The sequence below is a fragment of the Natator depressus genome, chromosome 1 (genome assembly GCF_965152275.1).
Source record: "Natator depressus isolate rNatDep1 chromosome 1, rNatDep2.hap1, whole genome shotgun sequence".
Lineage (NCBI taxonomy): Eukaryota > Metazoa > Chordata > Testudines > Cheloniidae > Natator > Natator depressus.
The window spans coordinates 320,026,979-320,051,866 of record NC_134234.1 but is presented as its reverse complement, the minus strand read 5'-3'; the positions used below and the strand labels follow the sequence as shown (position 1 = coordinate 320,051,866).

The 24,888-nt window shown below is 42.9% G+C and overlaps 1 protein-coding gene across 5 annotated transcripts; it reads left to right on the top strand.

The window, feature by feature from the left end:
• The first annotated feature begins 1,995 nt into the window (after positions 1 to 1,995).
• CBLL1 (Cbl proto-oncogene like 1) lies at positions 1,996 to 17,642 on the top strand. Of its 5 annotated transcripts, none has more exons than XM_074952496.1 (6): positions 1,996 to 2,144; positions 8,703 to 8,870; positions 9,254 to 9,351; positions 9,642 to 9,725; positions 12,419 to 12,492; positions 15,201 to 17,642. In XM_074952496.1, exons 1-6 carry the CDS (start codon positions 2,132 to 2,134, stop codon positions 16,240 to 16,242), a joined length of 1,479 nt encoding a protein of 492 aa, XP_074808597.1. In that variant the 5' UTR covers positions 1,996 to 2,131; the 3' UTR covers positions 16,243 to 17,642. The 5 variants fall into 5 exon arrangements, with proteins under 5 accessions (XP_074808597.1, XP_074808590.1, XP_074808582.1 ...); XM_074952489.1 differs by having other exon boundaries at positions 9,251 to 9,351; XM_074952481.1 differs by lacking the exon at positions 1,996 to 2,144 and adding an exon at positions 2,302 to 2,747.
• The last annotated feature ends 7,246 nt before the right edge of the window (positions 17,643 to 24,888 follow it).

Genomic DNA, 24,888 nt, shown 5'->3' with positions numbered 1-24,888 from the left:
GAACTCATTCCTCCTGTTATGGCTGCAGAGGGTTTTTGAAAGCTCCACATCCTGCCTACTACCCATAATGGCAAAGCGTGGACAAATGACTGTATCCTACTGAATTTCTATACAAAATTAGACATTGCAAATATAAGTTAGGGTCAGAGAAATAATACAAGAAGGCCCAGAGGGACAAGAAATGTGGGAAAAAAACAACAAAGTGAGACATTTGGAAAAAAAAAAGCCAGGCCAATGCAATACAAGGAAAAATAGTCCAACACACATATACGGGTGGGATAAAAATGGGAAGTATAAATGCTGAAAGACACCAAGTTGTGAGGACCAGACAGCAAGTTCAGACATGAGTGCAATGCGGCAGAACAAAAAAAAAAAAGCCATTAATTCTAAGTAGGGCTGTCAAACAATTAAAAAAAATAATTGCGATTAATCACGAGGTTAAAAAATAGTTGCAATTAATTACAGTTTTAATCGCACTGTTAAACAATAATAGAATACCAATTTAAATGTATTATAAATATTTTTGGATGTTTTTCTATATTTTCATAAATATTGATTTCAATAACAAAAAAATACGAAGCATTATATTATTTACTCCATTTATATTATTTTTAAATTACAAATATTTGCACCGTAAAAAACAAACAAAAAAGTAGTGCAATCTACAAGTCGAAGCATGAATGGACATACAAATACTTAGCATATCTGGCACATATATACCTTGGAACATATATACCTACAACAGTGCCATGCTAGCACCTGTCCTCACCTTCAAGTGACATAAATAAACGAGCAGCATTATCTCCTGTACATGTAAACAAACTTACTTGTCTCAGTGATTGGATGAACAAGAAGTAGGACTGAGTGGACCTGTAGGCTCTGTATAGTTTTACATTGTTTTATTTTTGAGTACAGTTAGTTATATGGAAAAATAATTCTACATTTGTAAGTTGCACTTTCACAATAAACAGATTGCACTACAGTACTTGTATGAGGTAAACTGAAAAATACTATTTCTTTTGTTTATCTTTTTTACAGTGAAAATATTTGTAACAAAAAATATAGAGTGTACAGTGCTCACTTTGTATTTGATGTTGTAACTGAAAACATTTGAAAAGAAAGAAAACATACAAAATATTATAATAAATTTTAATTGGTATTCCCTTATTGTTGAATAGCGCAATTATTTTTGAGTTAATTTCTTTGGCGTTATCGCCTGAGTTAACTGTGATTAATTGACAGCCCTAATTCTAGGCTGCAGATGCACCACATAGCTAGGCTAGCTGGTGACATTCCCTTAGGTGACTCCTGCAAAGGAAATATCTTTGTGTGTACACCAGAAAGAGGCTGACAAGCCACAGTGAGGTCAGAGAAGAGCTACAGGCCCCCTCAGGCCGGGGCTTGGTTCGGAAAGCAGATGTGGAGCCTGGGGAAGCGCTGCCTGTGAGCCTCGGGGGGCATGTTGCTCACTCACTGCCAGGCCTGCAACCTTTGGTGTCTTCCATAATGCACCAGCTGCCGGAGCCGCGCGACACGGGGAGACGCTCCTCACTCACTCAGAACCCAGAGCCCGCGTCTAGAGCTCGAAAGAGCCACTGGAGGGACCCCGAAAGGCTCGCACCCCCCAAGGCCACACTGCAAAGCACCCAGCCTGGCGGCACCGCCGCCTCCGCCCGCCCGGGGCTGGGGTTTGATGAGCTCCCAGGCGGCCGAGTCTCGCAGGGCGGGGCCCTTCTCACAAGCTCCGCGGGCTCTGGGAACAGAGCACCTCCGGCACCGCGGGCCGAGGCGGAGACAATTCACGAGGGGACTCCAGCTCCCGGCATGCCCTGGGCCCGACAGGGCCATGACGAGTCTATGTCCCGACATGGAACGGGCCGGTGGCGCCCGCAAAGCATGCTGGTAACTACAGTCCCCGGACCGGCGCAGTGCACCCTGGGAGCTGTAGCTTGCATAGGGCCTATTCGTTTTGCCCACCGAAGCGAGGCCCTCCGGCCCCTGGGCACGCGCGGCTCACTGCGGTTCTCCCTTGACCAGAACCCCCGCGGCATCGACAGCACCACTTCCGCTTCCGTTGTCCAGGCGCTTCCGGCGTGGTGACTTCCGCTCCCACAGTGCCCCGCGCCGAATCATGGACCACAATGGTAAGGAGAGGAGAGGGAGGGAGCCGCATTTATACCCGGGCGGGCCTGCCCCGGGTCACTGCGCGGAGCGGCCCAGGGAGCCGGCCGCGGGGAGACCCCCACTGGGAGCGGGCCCGGGGAGTGGCCTGGCGGCCGGGGCCTAGCGCGGCCTGGACCTTAGCGCCGCCGGCCCACAGTGTGGCGGGGAGGGGACTCGGCCGGGCCTCGCAGCCCCCGCGCCCCCGTCAGCCCGCACCCTGACAGCGGGCCCTGGTCCCTTCCGGTCCCTGCCGAGGAGCAGGCCCCGATCCCCATTGGCTTCCTTCGGCGGGGCCCCGAGCGGACGGGGAAGGCCGCTGTGACTGTCCGCCCGGGGGAGCAGGGAAGTGGGAGCAGCCGTAGGCTGTGTGCGGTCCCCTCCGCCATGCGCTGGGGTCGGGGGTACTACAGCAGAGTTCGCCCAGACGTCACTGCCCGAGCAATGGCTGAGGTTCGTCATGTCGAGCTGAAGGATGGGTCCACCTTGTACTGACTTAGCAAGGGACTCTGGTTCTTGGTGTGTAGTTGGCAGATTCGCAGGTGGCCGAGGACGGGAAACACCTGGCTGTATCTGCTACGCTAGAAGTATGTACTGTTTGTATAACACGCTGCACTTTTTGTAGCTGGTTCTCGTCCATTGGCCTAAGAAGCAGGCAAACCAGTAGGGATTGCAGGCTAACATAAAGGTTGCAGGTTCAAATCTGCAGTGTATTAATGCTGCTCCTTTGGCAGCATATTCTGTGCCTTTTACTGGTTGTGTGGGCCTGAGAGGAGCATTTAAAAATCAAGGTTTTGTCTAGGTAGAAAAATCCCGAGATTTTTATAAAACTTGAGATTTATCATAGTGGCATTGCTTAAAACTTTATTTTCTTATTCTGCTTGCAGTATGCTATGTTGATGTTCTCAAAGTTTCTGGCATAGAAATACCAGAATTGAACACTGTTCTTTACCTGGTTGCTGCAAATCGTCCCTGGATGCACACCTTTTGTTACTGCTGTGTATATATAGCATGGGTTTGGGGATTACTTTGAATGTAGCCTAGAGTTCATCACTAAGGCTACGATTTAGCCACGGGTATTTTTAGTAAAAGTCATGGACAAGTCACAGGCAATAACGAAAAAGTCATCGCCAGTGACCTATTAGTAACTTTTATTAAAAATATCGCTAACTAAATCTTACTTGCTGGGGTGGAGGAGCTGTGCTCCAACAGATGCTGCTGCTTCTGGGGATGGGGGGCGGCCCAGGGCCCTGCTGATGTTGCTGCTCCCGGGAAAGGTGGGGGGGGCCCACCCCTCCAGGCCATAGAGTGGCCCTACCGCCACCCCTCTGGGATTGCTGCTCTGGCACAGCACCTGGGATCAGTTGCCTGGGGCTGCTGGATTAAAGGCCAGTGCGGGTCAGCTGCTGCAGCTGCGGAAGTCGTGGAGGTCCTGGAAATTCACAGAATCTGTGACCTCCGTGAAAGATTCACAGCCTTATTCATCACGTACAGAAACAAGTGACTAAATAAGAAGCTACAATTCTATTCACTAACTGACAATTAATTAAAATGTGTTAGAACACAACTGAAAATTTAAATTTATAAAAACTCATAAGCATAAGATTTCCCTTACATGAATTTGAGTGAGCTTTGGTAGTTTTTATTTGGGTCAGAACTGTGACAAGCGACTCAGACATTCATAGAGATGTGTTAATTTGTGGTGTGACTCCATTGACTTCAGAAGTCAATGTGGATTTACATCAGATGAATGTGACCCATAGAATTTAAGAGATAGAAAAGACCTATTAGATCAGTCAGTCTACTTCCTGGAAGTCACTACAGGTTTTTTCCTTACTGTAATTTTTTCAGTGTTTTATCCAGTCTAGTTTTAAATCCTCCAAGTGTTGGGGCTGTCACCTTTTCCCTAGTAATCTCTCTTAGGAAGTTGTTTTTCTAATATTTGGTCTATAGTTATTTTTGCTGTGCAATATTATTTGTGTAGTTAGCACAGTTAGTGCACATGGGGTAAATTGCCCAATAAATAATCAGAAGAGTTATGTTGCCCAGAAGAGTTTCCTGTGTAAAAGCACGTGCAGGTACAGAGTGGGGGTACATATGCTCTTTTTATCTAGAATACTGTATTTCTCACACCAGATGGGTTTTCAGATGGAGGGAACTTAACTTACAGTATCATCCCGTTACTCGTGATTATAAATACATTCTCTACCATTCTAAAGAGTTCTTACTTTTTCTCCTGATTTAGCCATACTGATACCTACTTGATTCTTTTATCCTTCTCTCAGAAAAAATACCTCATTCAATCACTCAAGCCCTATAATCATCTTTGTTAATTTTGTCAGAAGGTTCTGATCTTGAAGTACCAGAACGGAACTTTCTGTTGTAGGTATCTGCGCTGGCAATGAGATGGACTGGATTGCCTAAAACAGTGGTTCTCAAACTTTTGTACTGGTGACCCCTTTCACATAGCAAGCCTCTGAGTGTGACCGCCCCCCCCTATAAATTAAAAACATGTATTTATATATTTAACACCATTATAAATGCTGGAGGCAAAGCGGGGCTTGGGGTGGAGGCAGACAGCTTGCGGCCTCCTACATAATAACCTCTTGACTCCCCTGAGGGTTCCCGACCCCCAGTTTGAGAACCCCTGGCCTAAAACATATATCTGATCTCTATATTCCGTGTGTGCAGACACATCAGTGTTCTGCAGACAGGGGCTATCCGCTTTTTTGCAGTGCCTCAGCATGCAATTCAGAATTGTTCCCCCTGTTGACCTCTGCTCTGAAATTGCAGTGTTCCTTTAAGTTGGCTGCCCAGGAATGCATGTGAGCATCATCATACGTATTATTATAAACGGAATCATGATTTCCCAATATGAGGAACATCCACAAGCTTGATATATTTCCTGTGATGCACCAGTCCCGACTGCCTCTGTGTGTCTCATTACTGCTTTATACTCCTCCATATATTTTCTCTTGTCTTATACTTAGGTATTATACTTAGATTGTAAACTGCTTGGGGCAGGGACTGTCTTTTTCTTTGTTTGTACAGCACCTAGCACAGTGGGGTTCAGATCCATCACTAGGATTCATAGGTGCTAAGTAATACCATTGCATAATATTTTCATGTAATGAGGGCCCTGTTTATTGCCTAGACATTGTCATTGCCCATTGTCTTGGGAATTGGCATGTGTCAGGGTGTCTCTTGCCTCCCTTGCATTGGAGATTTAAGATTAAAACTGCTCTTAAGAGGGTGTGTGTGTGTGTGTGTGTGTGTGTGTGAGAGAGAGTGAGAGAGAGAGAGAGAGAGAGTGAGAGAGAGAGAGAGAGAAGGCCAAGACTATAACAGGGTTCACAAAAGAACTAGATAAGTTCATGGAGGATAGGTCCATCAATGGCTATTAGCCAGGATGGGCAGGGATGATGTCCCTAGCCTCTGTTTGCCAGAAGATGGGAATGGGTGATGGGATGGAAAATTTCATGATTATGTGTTCTGTTCATTCCCTCTGGGGCACCTGGCATCGACCACCGTCGGAAGACAGGATACTGGGCTAGATGGACCTTTGGTCTGACCCAGTAAGGCCATTCTTATGTGTGTAGGGGGATTAGCCTTTGATTTTACATAAATATGTTATCAGATGTGCCGGTAAAGCCTGAGTAATTCTCTGTTTGCTATATTTGGTCACTGATGTTCCAGTGATGTGTTAAATAAGATGTTTTAGATTCCAAAGCCAAAAAGGATCACTCTGATGCTCAAGTCTGACCTCCTTTATAGCCCAGGCCATAGAACTTCCCCAAAATAATTCTTAGGTCATATCTTTTAGTAAAATATCCCATCTTCATTTAGAAATGGTCAGTGATGGAGAATACACCATGAATGTAGTGAATTATTCCCATGGTTAATTACCCTCACTCAAAAATGTATGCCTTATTTCCAGTCTGGATTTGTCTAGCTCAGTGGTCTCCAACCTTTTTATGCCCAAGATCACTTTTTGAATTTAAGGGCAACCCAGGATCTGCCCCACCCCTTCCCCCAAGGCCCGACCCCACTCACCCCCTCCCGCCGGTCCCTCGCTCTCCCCCACCCTCACTCGCTGTCACCAGGCTGGGGTAGGGGTTGGGGTTCAGGAGGGGATGCGGGCTCTGGGCCTGGGCTGAGGGGTTTGCAGTGTGGGAGGGGGCTCTGGGCTGAGCCTGGGGTAGGGAGTTGGGGTGTAAGAGGGCGCTCTGGGCTGGGGCAGAGTGTTGGGATGGAGGAGGGGGTAAAGGGTGCTGGCTCTGGGAGGGGGGGTCAGGGCTGGGGTCCAGAAGGGAGTTCGGTGTGCTGGCTCCGGGAGGGAGCTTAGGGCTGGGGGTTGAGGTGTGGCTTCTTGCTAGGCAGCACTTACCTCCAGCAGTGGTGTAGCATGGCTGCTGCTAAGGCAGGCTCACTGCTTGCCCTGGCCCCACACTGCTCCCAGAAGGGGCCTACGCGCCCTTGCGGCCCCTGGGAGAGGGGGACGGCACAAGGCTCTGCGTGCTGCCCCTCTCTGCAAGCACTGCCCCTTCAGCTCCCATTGACCTCAGGTCCCCGTTCCCGGCCAATGGGAGCTGCAGGAGCAGTGCTTGCAGGCAGGAGCAGCACGTGGAGGGAGACCCCTCCCCCCCGGCGCTGCGGGGTGCACTGGCCACTTCTGGGCATAGCATGAGGCCTGGGCAGTCAGGGAGCCTGTCTTCGCGGCAGCCCTGCTGTGCTGCCGGAGCTCTTCTGGGATTGACCAGTCAGTCTAGCTTCATCTTCTGCCTATTGGATTGTGTTATATCATTCCTGCTAGAATGAAGAGCCCATTGTTAAATATTTTTTCTATGTAGACTGTAATCAAATCACCCCATAACCTTCTCTTTGTTATACTATATCAGTGGTTCTCAAACTTTTGTACTAGTGACCCCTTTCACATATCTAGCCCCTTATAAATTAAAAACACTTTTTTTTGTATATTTAATACCATTATAAATGCTGGAGGCAAAGTGGGTTTGGGGTGGAGGCTGACAGCTTGTGACCCCCCCCCCCATGTAGTAATCTCGTGACCCCCTGAGGGGTCCTGACTCCCAGTTTGAGAACCCGTGTACTAAATAGATGAGCTCTCTGTGTCTGTCACTATAAGGCATGTTTTCTAATCCTTTAATCGTTCTCATGGCTGTTCTCTGAACCCTCTCCATTTTATCAACATCCTTCTTGAATTGTGGGCACTAGAAATGGACACAGTATTCCAGCAGCAGTTTAACCAGTACCAAGTACAGTGAGGTAAAACAGCCTCCTACTCAAGATTCCCCTGTTTATGCATCCCAGGATCACATTAGTTCTTTTGGCCACAGCATCACATTGGGAGCTCACATTCAGCTGATTATCCACTATAACCTCCAAATCTTTTTCAGTCACTACTTCCCAGGATAGAGTTCCCCATTCTGTAAGTATGGCCTACATTTTTTGTTCCTAGGTGTATACATTTACTTTTAGCGTATTAAAACACACATTGTTTGCTTGTGCCCAGCTTACCAAGCAATCCAGATTGCTCTGAATCAGTGACCTACCCTCTTTATTGATTACCATTCCCCTAATTTTTGTGTCATCTGCAAACTTTATCAAAGATGATTTTATTTTCTTTCAGGTCATTGATAAAAATGTTAAATAGCATAGGGCCAAAAGCTGATCTCTGTGGGACCCTACTAGAAACACACTTGCGTAGTGGCGATTTTCCCATTTACAGTTACATTTTGAGGCCTATCCGTTTTAATCCATTTAATATTTACCATGTCAATTTTATATTGGTCTAGATTTTAATCAAAATATCATGTGATACCAAGTGAAATGCTTTACAGAAGTCTAAGTATATTACATCGCTATTACCTTTATTAACCAAACTTGTAATCTCATAAATAAAAGATATCAAGTTAGTTTGATAAGATCTATTTTCTGGAAATGGTTGTTGATTTGCATTAATAATAGTACCCTTCTTTATTAATTGAGCCCCATCTCAGCTGTTCCATTATTTTGCCCAAGATCATAAACAGAATATGTTTGTCTTTTGGTTTCCCTTGCAAACAGCATATACAAAACCGTTCCTGAGGGAAGATCCTTGTTGTTCATTAGTTGTACAGTGTTTATTCCAAGGAGCCCTAATCATGAATTAGGGTACTTCTGTGCAAGATGCTGTACAAACACACAATAAAAAGACAGTGTCTGCCACAAAGAAGTTACAGTTTGAGAAAGAGAGAGAGACTGATTCACTCCTAAACTGATTTCATTATAAATGTCATATTACTGCATAATTTCATTTATGACCAATACTGTTGGCATGACCTGACAGTTTGAAGGTACCATGTGAGCAATAGATTAAGATTTTTTTCAGACAAATAAATTCTGGTACAGTAAATGAAGTCTTAAACTAGCTTTAATAAAATCAGTGTTTTCCTTAAAATGTCTCTGCTAATATCTAATCCTTTCAGAAACTAATGTATAAAATAACTGGAAAATGACAGTAAACATATTTTTCTCTTGTATAGACAATGATTTGCAAGGCACTAATAGTTCTGGATCGTTGGGTGGTCTTGATGTTCGCAGACGAATCCCTATAAAGCTCATCTCCAAACAGCCCAACAAAACCAAACCTGCACCACGCGCTCCAAGAATTATGAACAGGATGCCTTCAAAGGCACAGGCTGGTGATGAAGGTAAACTAATTTAAATAGTTTAATACTATAGAAGGAAAGGGTATTAATTTATTATTATTTATATTGCAGTGGTGCTCGGGGGCCATACTCAGTGTTGGAGAACTAATATGTTAGATGCTGTCCAAACTTATAAGAATACAGGTTAGAGGCCTCTAGGTGCTTCTGCAGTATAAAAAAATAAATGGCCTCTGTCTTCAGAGTGTAGCACTACTTCTGTTACTTTTCCTTGCAGAATGGATTTAAGCCAGGCTGCAGACACTGGAAATGCTGTAGCATTTCTTGATGATTGTAATGTAGAATGGCATGTGTTTTTAATAGCAACTTGGGTCAATTAGAAAAATTGTTTTTTTCTTTCTTCCCCCCCCTCCCATTCCCCCCAGAAGAATTTGATTATAATGAAGAGGAGCGGTATGAGTGCAAAGGAGCGGACATGTTTGGGAATCCAAGAAGATTCCCTGGACACATATTTTGGGACTTTAAGGTACACTCATGAATGCAATAGTTCTGATGATACTATACGTTATATTTGAAATCCAAGGGTGTAAGCTAATTCTTAGTATTCTCAGAGTGCAGAGCATCCTACTTATCTTTAGAGAAATCAAATAAAAAATAAGTGCTACCACTGCTTTTTGACTTTCTGAAACTATATTCTGTGCTGTGTTTCTCAGATTGTATGTAGTTCTCTGTTCCTTATTAAATATTTATGAACTTTCAAGCATATTGGTAATACCCTAATGAAATAAGGAGCCCTAATGAATGCTGTTTTGACAGATAAACTTGCTGGGAGAAAAGGATGATACCCCAGTCCATTTCTGTGACAAGTGTGGATTGCCCATCAAATTGTATGGGCGCATGGTGAGTAGAGCTGTACTGATAGAAAAGCTACCCTGCTGTGAACTAACATGAAGTCTGTACCTGTTCTTGGAAAAGTGCTCTGTGCTCCCATTGGCATATGGGTAGTTAGCTAGTGCAAGTGTAATGTCATGCAAAACAGCTACTTTTTTTTTTTTTTTTTTAAATAGGAGTCACAGCTTCCCACTAAGTAGAATTATTGTAAAGTTAGGCCCTGATCCTGCATTGAGATGCACACAGATGCATACCTGTCCCATGCAGAGCTCATTGACTTCAAGGAGGCTCTGCATGAGCAAAAGGGTATATACCAATGCATCTCAGTATAAAATCAAGGCCTTAATTTGTACAAGAACTCCAAGCTGTTCTTGTTGCAGATATCTTCTGCTGATGTCTCCTTGCTTGGTTAAGGGGTAAAATCGCTTTGGAAGAGTGGCTGACATGGTGCTTGATCCTGCTGCCATTGTAGTCCATTTAAAAATATCTATTGACTTCAGTGGAAGCATAATAGGCATAATAAGCATAATTATTTAAGCTCAGTACCAATGTGGACACAAGAACAAATGGATATAAACTGGCCACTAGGAAATTTAGACTAGAAATTAGACGAAGGTTTTTAACCATCAGAGGAGCGAAGTTTTGGAATAGCCTTCCAAGGGAAGCAGTGGGGGCAAAAGATCTATCTGGCTTTAAGATTAAACTCTATAAGTTTATGGAGGAGATGGTATGATGGGATAACATGGTTTTGGTAATTAAATATTCATGGTAAATAGGCCCAATGGCCTGTGATGGGCTATTAAATGGGGTGAGATCCGAGTTACCCAGGAAAGAATTTTCTGTAGTATCTGGCTGATGAATCTTGCCCATATGCTCAGGGTTTAGCTGATCGCCATATTTGGGGTCGGGAAGGAATTTTCCTCCAGGGCAGATTGGAAGAGGCCCTGGAGGTTTTTTGCCTTCCTCTGTAGCATGGGGCATGGGTCACTTGCTGGAGGATTCTCTGCTCCTTGAAGTCTTTAAACTACAATTTGAGGACTTCAATAGCACAGATATAGGTGTGAGGTTTTTTTTGTAGGAGTGGTGGGTGAAATTCTGTGGCCTGCGTTGTGCAGGAGGTCAGACTAGATAATCATAATGGTCCCTTCTGACCTAAATATCTATGAATAGGCCCATTTAGCCTTAAAGGAACTTATTTTTTAAGCTAAGCATTGTATATCACTTGACGACTTTAACTGAGTTACTAAATACTAGATGTTACTCATTTCTGTGCTCCTTTTAAAGCAGTGATATAACAGAATGCAAAGAATAAAATTAAAATATTGACTAAAAGTTAATAGATGCTGAGGGATTTGACTTTGGCTTAATTTTTTAAAAACTAGCATTGCATTTTGAGTCACTAACCTTTATAGTCTTAATTCAGGCCGGCCAACCAACCTTTATTATTAAGATGCTTAGGGGAGTTTTTTTTTTTTTTTTTTTTATTATAGACCGTGAAGACATTTGTGGTGTTAAGTTGTAATCTTTCCTTTTACTCACCTGCTCCTTGTAGCATCTGTGGTGTGCTGAAAAGCATTTCAGGAATGTAGTTTGATTCATTAGGTCTTGCCTACACAACGGTTCTGACCAAGTCAGGAGGAATTGTTACACCAGTTTGGCCGTTGACCATTTAAAAGTTGTTTTGCAGACTGGTCCTACGTCTCTGTAATGGGGTTTGTAATATAAGTGGATTGTTCAGAGTTTTAACTTGCTTGTGGCGACATTAAAAACACACCTACACTACATCTTGGAACCATGTTTTTACTAGTTTGGGAAGAACAATGTGGTAACTTGATTCCTTGAGTCATTTATAGTTGTAGTAGAGATGAAGTCTCAGTTTTAATGCCAAGGCTCAGATCTGACAGTTAAGAACTTTACAGGCTGCACTGTGAATCCAGCTCTGCTGTGTAGTCTCTTCCTTATTTTAAAGCATGGGTGAATACCAGTCTAGTTGGAGAACTGTACCAATTAGCGAGACATGGACCTTAGGCACTGGCCGTTTAAAGCCACTGTGTCCTGTTCAGTTGTGCCTTCGCTGACCTGTCACAGAACTTGAACTATTCCAACTGCCAGGATGGAAATTTTCAACTTGATTTGGAGAAGTGCAAGCTCCATCCAAGTTAATGTGTGCACAGTTACATGGGAGACTGGCAGAAGCAGAGCGCTGAGTCCTGCTAAAAGAACTGTGATTAGCAAGGGGGAGCCTAGAATGCCAGTTGCTAAACCATGAAGTACCGGTACTGGTGTTACTAAGTCCCTGTAGCAGGGACAGCTGAAATATACGGCTGTAGTTTCCATAAACAGCCTTGCCTCGCTGCCATAGGAAGAGCTTTTCGTGCATTCTTTTATTTAAAAGTTTTGCCTATACGTTTTGCATTTTCTTTTTAATGGAATGTACCTTTTTCAAGCTATTTTTGAAAATGTCCCATCAAAGGTACTGCATACTTTGTTACATATAGCTGTATCTTGTCCATTTCCCAGCATGCATTTCACAGACAACTTAAATGTAAGAATTTTATTTTCAAGAAGATACAGACTGAGAAAGCATGTTCATGAGGGAGGAATGTATCAAAACTTATTTAATTTATCAAAAATACATTCTATAAATGACATACTGGTTTACACATAATGGTTTAATGAAGCGATTGTTTGTGTATCTCTAGATACCTTGCAAGCATGTTTTCTGCTATGACTGTGCTATATTACATGAGAAGAAGGGTGACAAGATGTGCCCAGGGTAAGTTCACTAGTGATCGCTTATTAAAAAGGGAGAATATACTGGAATAATTTAAACTGCTTATTCTCACATATGTCTTAATTTTTGTTTGTTGAAAAAACAGCTCAGTGGAAAGAAGCAAAGAATGCTTTTGCTGTACCAGAGGGGTTGTAGTTGACACTACATTGTCATCCAGATATTGAGAGATTCAGTTTAACTGTTGATGTTTAAATTAGGGCTGTCAAGCAGTTAAAAAAAATAATTAAACAATTAAAAAGATAATTGCGATTAATCACACGATTTAAAAAAAAATAGAATACCATTTATTTAAATATATTTGAAAATGTAGAAAACACAAAAATACTGATTTCAATTACAACCCAGAATACAAAGTGTACAATGCTCACTTTATATTATTATTTTTAATTACAAATACACTGGACCCTCACTAGAACGTGGGGTTCGGGATCCATGCGCGGTACCGTGTTAATGAGGGGACCACGTTACCATGGATCCCAATTTAAATATTTAAATTTGGGATCCACCACCACAACCGTGCTATATGGGAATCCGTGCTCTAGCTATGCATGCTCTGGCGAGGGTCCGCTGTATTTGCACTGTAAAAAAGAAAAGATAGTATTTTTCAGTTCACCTTATACAAGTACTGTAGTGCAATCTCTTTAGCATGAAAGCTGAACTTACCAAGGTAGAATTATGTACAAAAAATAACTTCATTTTTTTTTTAAAAAAAGTAAAACTTTTTAGAGCCTACAAGTCCACTCAGTCCTACTTCTTGTTCAGCCAATTGCTCAGACAAACAAGTTTGTTTACATTTGCAGGAGATAATGCTGCCTGCTTCTTGTTTACAATATCACCTGAAAGTGAGAACAAGCATTCACATAGCACTGTTGTAGCCGGCCACAAGATATTTATGTGCTAGATAAATTTTAAGATTCATATGTCCCTTCATGCTTCAGCCACCATTCCAGAAGACATGCGTCCATGCTGATAATGGGTTCTGCTCGATAACCATCTGGAGCAGGGCAGACCAAAGCAAGTTCATTTTCATCCTCGGAGTCAGATGCCACCAGCAGAAGGTTGATTTTCTTTTTGGTGGTTTAGGTTCTGTGGTTTCTGCATTGGAGTGTTGCTCTTTTAAAACTTCTGAAAGTATGCTCTACACCTAGTACCTCTCAGATTCTGGAAGGCTCTTCAGATTCTTAAACCTTGGGTCGAGTGATGTAGCTGTCTTTAGAAATCTCACATTGGTACCTTCTTTGTGTTTTGTCAAATCTGCAGTGAAAGTGTTCTTCAAACGAACAGCATGTGCTGGGTTATCATCCGAGACTGCTATAACATGAAATATATGGCAGAATGCGGGTAAAACAGAGTAGGAGACATACAATTCTTCCCCCAAGGAGTTCAGTCACAAATTTAATTAATGCATTATTTTTTTAACAAGCGTCATCAGCATGGAAGCATATCCTCTGGAATGGTGGCCAAAGCATGAAGGGGCATATTAATGTTTAGCATAACTGGCATTTAAACACTTTGCAGTGTCAGCTACAAAAGTGCAATGCGAACGCCTGTTCTCACTTTCAGGTCACGTTGTAAATAAGAAGCGGGCAGCATTATCTCCCGTAAATGTAAACAAATTGTTTGTCTTAGTAATTGACTGAACAAGAAGTAGGACTGAGTGGACTTGTAGGCTCTAAAGTCTTACATTGTTTTGGTTTTGAGTGCAGTTATGTAACAAAAAAAAATCTACATTTGTAAGTTGCACTTACACGATAAAGAGATTGCACTACAGTACTTGTATGAGGTGAATTTAAAAATACTACACCGGACCCTCGCTAGAACGTGGGTTTTGGGATCCATTCGTGGTACCGTGTTAACATGGGGACCGCATTAAAATGAATTGCAATTAAAGTAATTAAATTTGGGATCCATGGCCACGACCGCGTTATATGTGAATTCGCGCTATATAGACGCGCGTTCTAGTGAGGGTCCAGTGTATTTCTTTTGTTTGCCATTTTTACAGTGCTAATATTTGTAATAAAAAATAATATAAAGTGAGTACTGTCAACTTTGTATACTGTTGTAACTGAAATCAATATATTTGAAAATGTAGAAAAACATCCAAAAATATTTAATAATTTTAAATTGGTATTCTATTGTTTAACAGTGCGATTAAAACTGCAATTAGTCACAATATTTTTAATTGCTATTAATTTTTTTGAGTTAATCACGTGAGTTAACTGTGATTAATCGACAGCCCTAGTTTAAATGGTAAATAGAAGATATTTAAAATAAGTAGTTGACATTTTTGTGTTCAGTCTTGCTGTTATTACCTGCAATAGTGCAAATGACAGTTCACTAGTAGTTAAGGCTCACTTACTAATTGTATACCCTCATCTCAAGAACCCCTTCTCTTTTGTGCTTTTTGACACATCTTAGAATATGATACAGATTATGGGATGTCAGTTCTAAATGTCTCCTCAGGACATGTTGATGTACTTTGTAGCTGTGCTTCTATAGGAGAATGTCTGTCTGATTTTGAAATATTGTAATTTAATTTGAATGAAGGAAATACAAGCTTTTTGAGTTGCGTTGGCACTAAAATATGTTACTTCTACTATGTAGAATTGTGGAATGATCATTTAGCCTAAATATTTCTAGATTCACAGCTGTTGGTGATGATAATAAACTGATCTTTTTTTCTAATTTAGCTGTAATGATCCCGTGCAGCGAATTGAGCAATGTGTGCGAGGGTCTCTCTTCATGTGTAGCATTGTTCAAGGGTGCAAGAGAACATATTTGTCTCAGAGAGACTTACAAGCTCACATCAACCATCGTCATATGAGAGCTGGAAAACCTGTTACCCGTCCTCCACTTGAACCTGTTCATCCTCCTATTGCCCCACCTCCTGCTGAAATTCCTGAGCGTTTCATAATGCCACCTGATAAGCATCATATGAGCCATATTCCACCAAAGCAGCACCTCATGATGCCACCACCTCCTTTACAGCATGTGCAACACGAGCATTATAACCAACCACATGAGGACATTCGTGCACCCCCAGCAGAGATGTCAATGGCTCCACCACCACCTCGCTCAGTCAGTCAGGATACGTTTCGTATTTCCACGAGAAAACACAGCAATTTAATAACTGTCCCTATTCAGGATGATTCAAATTCAGGTGCTCGAGAACCACCTCCACCAGCCCCAGCACCTGCTCATCATCATCCTGAATATCAGGGTCAACCAGTGGTATCCCATCCTCATCATATTATGCCTCCACAGCAACATTATGCACCACCCCCGCCACCACCACCACCAATAAGCCATCCAATGCAACATCCTCCCCAGGGAGCAGGTACTCCTCATATGGTTTATAGCCAAGCTCCACCACCACCGATGACCTCTGCTCCACCACCAATAACCCCTCCCCCTGGACACATAATTGCCCAAATGCCACCATATATGAATCACCCTCCTCCAGGACCTCCCCCTCCTCAACATGGTGGCCCACCTGTAAATGTAAATGCACCCCCTCCCCATCACTATAATCCTAGCTCTTTGCCGCAGTTCAGTGAAGATCAAGGAACTCTCAGCCCTCCTTTTACACAGCCTGGGGGAATGAGTCCGGGGATGTGGCCCGCTCCAAGAGGGCCTCCTCCACCCCCAAGAATGCAAGGTCCACCTTCTCAAGCCCCACTTCCTGGACCACATCACCCAGATCAAACCAGATATAGACCATACTACCAATGATATTAACAATAATTTGAACTGAGTATGCTATGGGAAGGATAAACTATATACAGCAGCCTTCTAATGAATCTGTTTTTGGGGTCTCTTTTTTTTCCTCTCCTTTCCCCCTTCCCCTTTCAAAGAAATACAATGGTTGTGACTAACACACTCTGGGGACTAGACTCTTGATTGATTTTTATACCTTGACCTTAGGACTCTGACTTCATATATACTGTAGTGCTAAGATAAGTGGCTCAGTAGATAACAGCTACATTTTTAACAGACTGTGTCCCTAGTGAGGTTAAACTCTCTGAGAGATGGTTATTTGTAATATTATTTCCTGAAAAATTGAACACCCGTTGTACCACTCTATTGTTTTTGTTAAATCCAATGTTTAGTTTTACTTGTGATACCTTTTTGTTAACCTGTGTACAATAATTAAATTTAAATATGGTTGTAAAAATCCTGGGTTTTTATGTGAATTTGAGCACAGCACAATTTCTGAAAAAACATTTCATGTTTTGACACTAATACTTTTCCATATGGCATCATAATATAATGTTCGGTGTAAGAGACGTTCAAGTTTTCCTTAGCAGTAACATTGTAGTAAAGTCTGACAATCTAAGTTTAAGGAGCTGTAAATCTGAAGTGCAGAATCTTGCATTTCACACAGATTTTTAAATTTTGAGGCAACTTTGGGCGCACAGGGTGAATGGTACATGAAAGACACAGTTTTGGTGATGACATGAAGCCATGTTGTCTTAACATTTTAAAATCTTCTTTTCTTAGCTCACTTCTTGTTTAGAAAATTCTGGTTAACTTGAGATCTCATACACTCCCTACTGGTGTTGAATTCATGTCTTGTGCATTTACTCAATGGATGTTTTCACATAAAAGGTGCCATTTATTGACTCACCACGTTCATGATATGAAAGAATATGATTTTTTGGGACTTGTTTTTTGCTTTTTCTATATAAATGGTAATGTAGAGTAGGAGTATTCTACTTTGATAACCTGGAGTTAGGGATCTGAATCTCTTATGCAGATTAAAAATACATGTGTATAAATCATGTCAAATTTTGTTGCCAGATTTGATGACATGGCTAATGGTTTACAGGATTTAATAATATGTTTTAACCATGGTCTTAAGTAGATTTGACACACTGTCAGGTCCCTTTGGGCCCAAAATTTAGGTTTTGTAAAACTTTTTTTTTTTTTTAATCCATTGAAAACGGTGTAAGAAATAAATATCCTATTTAACACTAGTTGTTAGTGCAGGAGAGCCAGAGAATCCAACTGTTTACACTGCTCTCATTGTCCAAGCAGAGTGCTCACTTTTTACATTGCAGCCAACATTAGTGTTGAAAAATCAACATTTAAAAAAAAAAAAAACTTTTAAAAATTAAGGGGGTTTAGAGATAACTAATCTATTTTTGACCTAGGTGTCTAGTCTCACATTGTTTTAGAGGCACGATGTAGGAAACCATCTGCTTGTTGGAATTTTCTCAAAGGCTTAATTTATTTACTTCCGTAAGTTCTGTTTTTGCCTCTCACCTCATATAAGTTGTTCGCATTGAGCCTGTCAGAGCACCTGTTGGCAGAACATTCCAAACTTTCTAATGTTGCATATAAAATGAGTGTTGTCTGGCAGTCACAGCAAGGACTCTGTTAGGCTTGTGTTCTGTTCCTGAATCTGCCATTGATTTGCTGGGTGATGTTGGGCAAATCAGATAGGACCTGAGTTTTGAATTTAGATGCATGCAAACTCCATAAATGGGTGTGAAAATCAAATAACTATTTTGCACAAATAGCTATTATGTGTCGGATTGGTTTCCCTATCTGCAAAATAGGAATAATACCCACCATTGTTAAACTATGGCAGAGACCAATCCAATACACAGGATTTCTGCATCTTTTATTATATTGCTTTTAGGGGTGACAAGTTCATTCTGAGAAACGCTGAAGAGGAAGTACTTGCATGTGTTTTTGCATTACTTGGCTATTTACAAATGTAGCAATACAGGAAACTGTTTCTCTGTTTTCTGGTGCATACTTCAGGTCCTTCCAAAGGACAAATTCAGCAACATTTGTTTGTATCTAGTTCAGGTACAGCCTTTCTATATTTACTTATATCCATGGGTAAATTCTAAATTCATGGGTTATGTCTGGTTTTGTGCTAATTCTCAAGTAAGTTTCGCTGTCTTTTTCTCTTTGGACGCATCTTGGTGGCAGAATAGGTACAATTTCCCATCAGAAGAAGAGCAATGGAGTATAAGCTCAAATAAGTATCTAATGCATGGGAAATATGATTTGAACTTCTAAGTTTCTAAATGTATTACATTGTCAGGAACAATGTACTATGCAAGACTTGTGTTCATTTTCATTTGATTTCTATGTCAGATTAGGATATTAAAGTGTGTTATGAATTGCATTTCCATTTTGGCAGATTTAGTTGTTGTAAGAGTTAAAACAATTCTTGCTCAGTTGGTATTAATCATCTCTGTCTAGTAATGATACACTGATAACTGATTTTGCAGGTAAATTATATACATATTGTGCTTTTAGGCTATATTGTCTATAGCAAAATTGAAGTGTGTTTCCAGCAATGCTGGTCTGAGGGGGGGGGCTGGCTCTCTGGCTACATTCCACCCCCTGATGCACCACACTACATCCCAGATTGCAAGGTGGCGGTGATGCCAGCACCTCTTGCCCTCCTTGGGGAAATCTAGAAATACCCAACAACCAAATTAGAGGATGAGGGTTCGCGGAATTGGTTAGGATCCCTTTTTAGCTCTAGGTATCTGATTTGTGTGGAGGAAAGAGCAGTTTGAATCAAACGCTTCATAATACATAAAGTTACACAAAAAACAATTACAATAATTAAAATGGTTAAAACAGTATTTACAACCGAATGTAAAAACAGGGAGAGGGAAAATCCCAAGTGTTGAGCTAACCATTGCATCCATGAGGTTTGTCCATTCTCAGCCACTGCATGTAAAATTTTAACTGCACCTTTAATAGCAACCACATCTTGCTCTATTTGCCCTGAATGATTTACATAAACTTCTTTAGATGATCCCGTTACATATTTCACAGGCCGTCCCCAAACAGTGCGATGCCATTGTCCCACCTCCCCCAAGTCAATGCAAGGGTTGTTGGTGTACCATGCTGGGCTCCACTGAAAGATGTCGCTTTTGTTCCACCAATCATTTGGGCTGAGTGGTACAAATTCAATTCCCAGTCCATTGGTTGAATTTAGCAAGGTGCACATCCAGCAATTTGTAGCACCAGCAGCTGAGGCGATGGTTTGGATTGCTCCCCAAAGAGAATGTTCTGGTATTGCCAAGGTGACTGGAGCCAACAGAAGGATCATGAGGGCTTGCAGGAACATATCTCTGGTGGGTCGTGTTCTAGCTAAAAAAACTTATTTTAAAACCAAAAGCAAAAATTACACCTGCTATTATAAGTAATGGCAAATATATCAACAGTCCATAGTAGTCTCTAGTGATCAAACAGGTCTGCTGCATGGTCCATTTTGCTGACAGGTTAGCTGGCAGGTTGCTCGGAACCATGGGACCATTCCTGCAATAAATCACATGGTCAGCCGGTCTTGGATGCGATCCAAGCCTCTGTAATGGTTATTAGCCTTTTATCAGCATTTAAGGCACTCCATACACCTTTCTCTTTATAGGCGTGCAAAACGCAGGTAAAGGTTCCCAGGGCTGGGTGTTTAATCACCACAGTGTCTCTGGGAGCATACTTGGAACTGTGCAGTGGTGTTCTGGCAGGGGAGATAGCTTTCCCTGTAGGGAAGAATCCCCTGCTGATTGGACTTCCTGTAGGAGTCTGTCTGTCTGTTTAATCTCTGCACCACTTCGTCCAGTCTGTCTCCCCATGTGCCATCAGTAGGCTTCAAGTGATTCTTTAGCAACCCATTCCAGCGCTCGACCATGCCATTAGATTGAGGTCGATATGGGAGGTGGAAGGTCCATTGGACTCCATGGTTAAGGGTCCATTCCCTTATAAGTTTGTTCTTAAAATGCGAACCATTATCTGATTGGATTTCTTGAGGCATTGGGACAATTGCTGTTAAGCGGTTTAGTCCCATAATTGTGGACAACCCTGTTGCCAATCGGGTTGGATATGCAAAACCAATCCCTGAAACAATTTCTACCCCAGTCAAGATGTATTTCCACCTCTGCCTTGTAGTGGGCAGCGGTCCGACATAGTCGACCTGCCAGGTTGCCCATAGTGTTTTTCCATCTCTTAGCCTGGCAAACCTTTGTCCTTCTGCTATATGTTTTCTAGTCTCAGCACAAATAGCACAGGCTTGCACCAGGTCTCTAGCCTGTCTGTGGGTGATAGACCACCCCTTGATATGTGCTTGCCGCACTAACTCATCACTTCCTGTGTGTCCTAAATTATCATGTAACCATGAATATAAGCGTTCCCATTCTACTTGTGTGGTAAAGAGCTGGGCAGCTGCATCGGCTAAATTGTTTAACTGTGCAGCTGGGGTATTATTCCTCTGAGACATGTCCTATAGACAGGGGTTGTTGCAGGGCATGCTGATATAACCACTTCCAGTATTCCAGTCCCCATACTGGTTTACCTCCTATTTCCCAGTGGTTATTTTTCCAGTTAGTGATCCACTGAGTGGCACCTGCCCATACCGCATAGGAGTCCGTATATACTGCGGTGGCTCCTGCTTCACAGGCCAGTTTAATTGCAGCCAATTCTGCAAGTTGTGCTGACCCATCAATTTCAGCAGTTAGGGGTGCTGCAGAGGTGTCTGCAGGCACTGCTGCAGCTTTTCCCTTCCATTTTCCTTTAACCAGCCTGGCACTGCCATCAGTGAACCATACTCCCTCAGGCTTAGAAGGATCAAATGGGGCAGCATCCTTAATAGGAGACTGCTGTGGAGGTAGGCGGTATTCATCAGGCATTCCTACTTTCCATAGGGATTCCTGAATCATAGTGGGGTTTTGTGCAGTGTCTGCACTACCTACCCTGTGGTGTATGTAAAGTGCCCATCTTTGGATAGTCATTTTTTGTGCTACACCAGGTGGTAACTCTTTCCCTTCCAATATAGGTTTAATGATTGGAAGAGGAGTGTGAATTGTGATGTGCTTATCCTGAGTTAATTCCTCAGTTTCTCTCAAGGCTGTGTAAGCTGCCAGAAGCACCTTCTCATAAGGCGTGTAGTTAGCCTGTGACCCTTGCCATGACTTGGAACCAAACTGAATTGGTCGTCTGGGAGCAGTGTCACTTTCTTGCCAGAGAGCATAAGACATTCCAGTGGCTCCCACAGTTAGGTACAAATGGAATGGGGCTTCAGGATGTATGGGACCCAGAGCCTGATAGGTGTGTATCTCCCCTATCAGTTGCCTGAGGGCTTCCTCATGGGCAGGAGCCCATTCCCAGGCAGCACTTTTCTTTAACAAATTGTACAATGGTCTGGCTATAATGGCAAAGCCAGGTACATGTTTTCTCCAAAACCCCAGGGTTCCCAAAATCTGTCTCAATTGATCTTTACTTTCAGGGGAGGGTGCCTGATTTAGCTCTTGCACAGTGTCATTAGGCACAGACCTCCTACCTCCCATCCATACAGTACCTAAGAATTTTATCTCTTGGGAGGGACCTTGGCATTTCTCAGCTGGTAACTCTAAATTAAGGGCTTCTAGTGCTCCTTTGATTTGATTCATAGCCTCCTGTACCTCTTCTGAGGTTTTCCCACCTATTAAGATGTCATCAATGTATTGCACAGTTTGTACATTGGGTGGCAGTATAAGGTCATCTAGGACCTTTGCCAGTGCCCCATGGCAAATAGTGGGTGAGTGTTTAAACCCTTGTGGCATTCGGGTAAAAGTGTATTGTACACCTCTCCAAGTAAAAGCAAATCTTTCCTGGTCAGCTGGTTGCAAAGGGACCATGAAGAACATGTCCTTTACATCTAATACTGCTAGCCAGGGTTTATCTATGTTGGTCCAGTGCATTACTCTGGGTTCATCTCGGTCTGCTGGGTAAATTCCTCTTGCCCATCGACAAGCCAGAGACCAAAGTGTTTTAGGGGTGTTCCCCTCTGAATGTTCCAGGAATATGCCTGCACCTAAGTTAAGGCGCTCAGTTTCTTGGGCTGTCAGGCGTATATATCCACCCCCAGGGTCCCAGAGGCGGACCAGCCACTCTATTATACCTTCCTCAGGCTTTTTAGCAAAATCTCCCTGGATTGTTTCTAACTCCATGGGAGTATATTGGTGGGTGGTAATTTTGGTAAAGTGTGTTGGAGCTTTACTCCCTTTTCCCTTTTTACCTCCCTTCTTTGTTTTTGAAGAGGTGGATGGATCATTGTCATCCCCTTCTTCATCCAGCTCTGCCCCACTCAAATTTCCCTCATGTTCTTCTGATTTGTGATGTGTGATAGCTGGTCTTAATTTTACAGAGGGACCTTCCTCCTTAGAGGAGGGGGACTCATCTGCTGAATCCCAAATATCTCCATCCCATTCCTCAGGGTCTAGCCAGAGAGCAGTCTCAACTTTAGCCCGGTTGATTCTGCGTGTTTTAATCTCCAGCTTTTCCCTTCGTTCTATCCCTTCTTTCTCAATTAAGGGAAGTAATCTTTTCTGAAGATGTTCCATATCCCTATTCAGTGTTCTTACTCTGGTATCTAAATTCTGGCATTCCTTGCGCAGTGTGTCCCTTTCCTGTTGTAGCCTATTAAATTCTATTGCCAGACTATGATAATCCTTACAGGCAGTTTGCCAAATGTTAGTAAGCAGCCATATACAAGCACCTTTTCCTTTCCCTTTCTTCATCTTGCAGGCAGTTCTCCAGTTACAGAAATGCTGCCAGATCTCTGCTGGTTTTCCCCAATATTTCTCCAGCAGTTCTTTGCTCCACAGAGGATTTCCCCATCCCTCTTGGGTCAAACTTTTCTCTAGCTCAGGGAATTCTGTGGTGTTTATCATGACTGGTTTCATTGTGTTACTGTAGTGCAGCCTATATCACAATCCTGTTCGTGACGCCAAATCTGTTAGCCGATGGCCAGGGATGTTTGGTGAGGTGCCAGCTATGCCCGTTTATACCATCCGTGACTTTAACCGCTAGGACGCACTGTCCCTTCGCGGCGGGCAGCCCGGGCTAGGCTGACGGATGCCCCAAGGTCCTAACCACCCGTGACTTTAACTGCTAGAGCTCAGAGCTCCTTCGCAGCGGGCAGTCAACACTGACTGACAGGTGCCCCAATGGCAGCACTAAGAGCCTCTCCACACCCGTGACTTTAACTGCTAGAGCTCGGAGCTCCTTCGCAGCGGGCAGTCAGGATTGACTGACAGGCGCCCCAAGAGTTTGCCCCGTGGAGGCGGCACAACTCAACGCTAGGCTCTTAGTACTCTCACCTAATGGCCAGGCTTTATAGCCAAAACGGCTGAGGTTCTTTAATTGTGTTGGCTGCTTTACAGTAAATCAGAGAAACAAGTCAGGCTTATGCATAAATGGTTACCAAAATTTATTAAACTAGATTCTAATCATGTGGTTACAAAATTGCTAGTGCCTACTTATTTAAATGTAGAGATGTTACACACACAAACAAGTTACAAAACTGAAGCTACAATCCCAAAGAAAGAAAACAAAGTATAGAGCTCTATTTCAAAATATGTGTACACTAAAGATAGGAGATCAGGTGTGGGTGCTTCTTACCCTCCTTGCATCTCTCGATTCCAGCGGTGCCAAGCCAGGATCGGTCACTCAATTCCGCGGAAAGACGAATAAGGGACAAGGCTTAGGGACCCTCTTAGCTGCAGAAGCCTTGGGAGGCTGTCACTTATCTGACCAGCAGATAGATAGTGAAAAGCACTCAAAAATCATGGTGCTGTAGGTCCCCTACTTATACCTCTGTACTCCTTTATTCTCTTTCTCCTTTCTGTGCTAAATTGGGGCTGGTCTGTCGGGGTGACACCAGCTCTCGCAAGAGTAGTTCACACTTGCAAGGGAGAAACAATAAGTTTCGACTACTGGACACTTCTTTTATCAAGGTAAATATTTTCCCACCTAGGATGTTGGTGTGTGTGCATCATGCTGTTTTAGTAGGGGCTAAGAGCCATGTCTGTCACAGCGCCTCTGCCTGCTGTGAGCCCAATTGTTGTATACGTTCCCCGAGGCACATTGTCGCAGCACACCTGTGCTTCTCACAGCTTCAAAGGCTGTGCTGGAGTGCCCTGGTGTTTTGGCTCCTGTGTGTTTCCAGCAATGCTGGTCTGAGGGGGGGGGGGCTGGCTGTCTGGCTACAGTGGGATAGAGGGGGTCTGACTAGAGGCTCACAATTGCCCTTTCTGGCCTTAAAGTCTAGGACTATACAAGTCCACATGGCATGGGAAATGCAGTTTTGCTTTCTAGCAACTCTGCAGCAGCAGCTTTTTGAGCTGGGTCCTGGGCCAATATGTTTTTTGCAGGAGAGTGATACATCCATCAGCATACGTACAATTAGAATTGGAAAATGTATAGAGGAGAGCAACAAAAATGATTGAGTATGGAGCAGCTTCCGTAGGAGGAGAGAGATTGAAAAGACTGAGATTTTTCAGCTTGGAAAAGAGACGACTAAAGGGGGGAGGATATGATAGAGAGCTATACAATCATGAATGGTGTGGAGAAAGTGAATAAGAAAGTGTA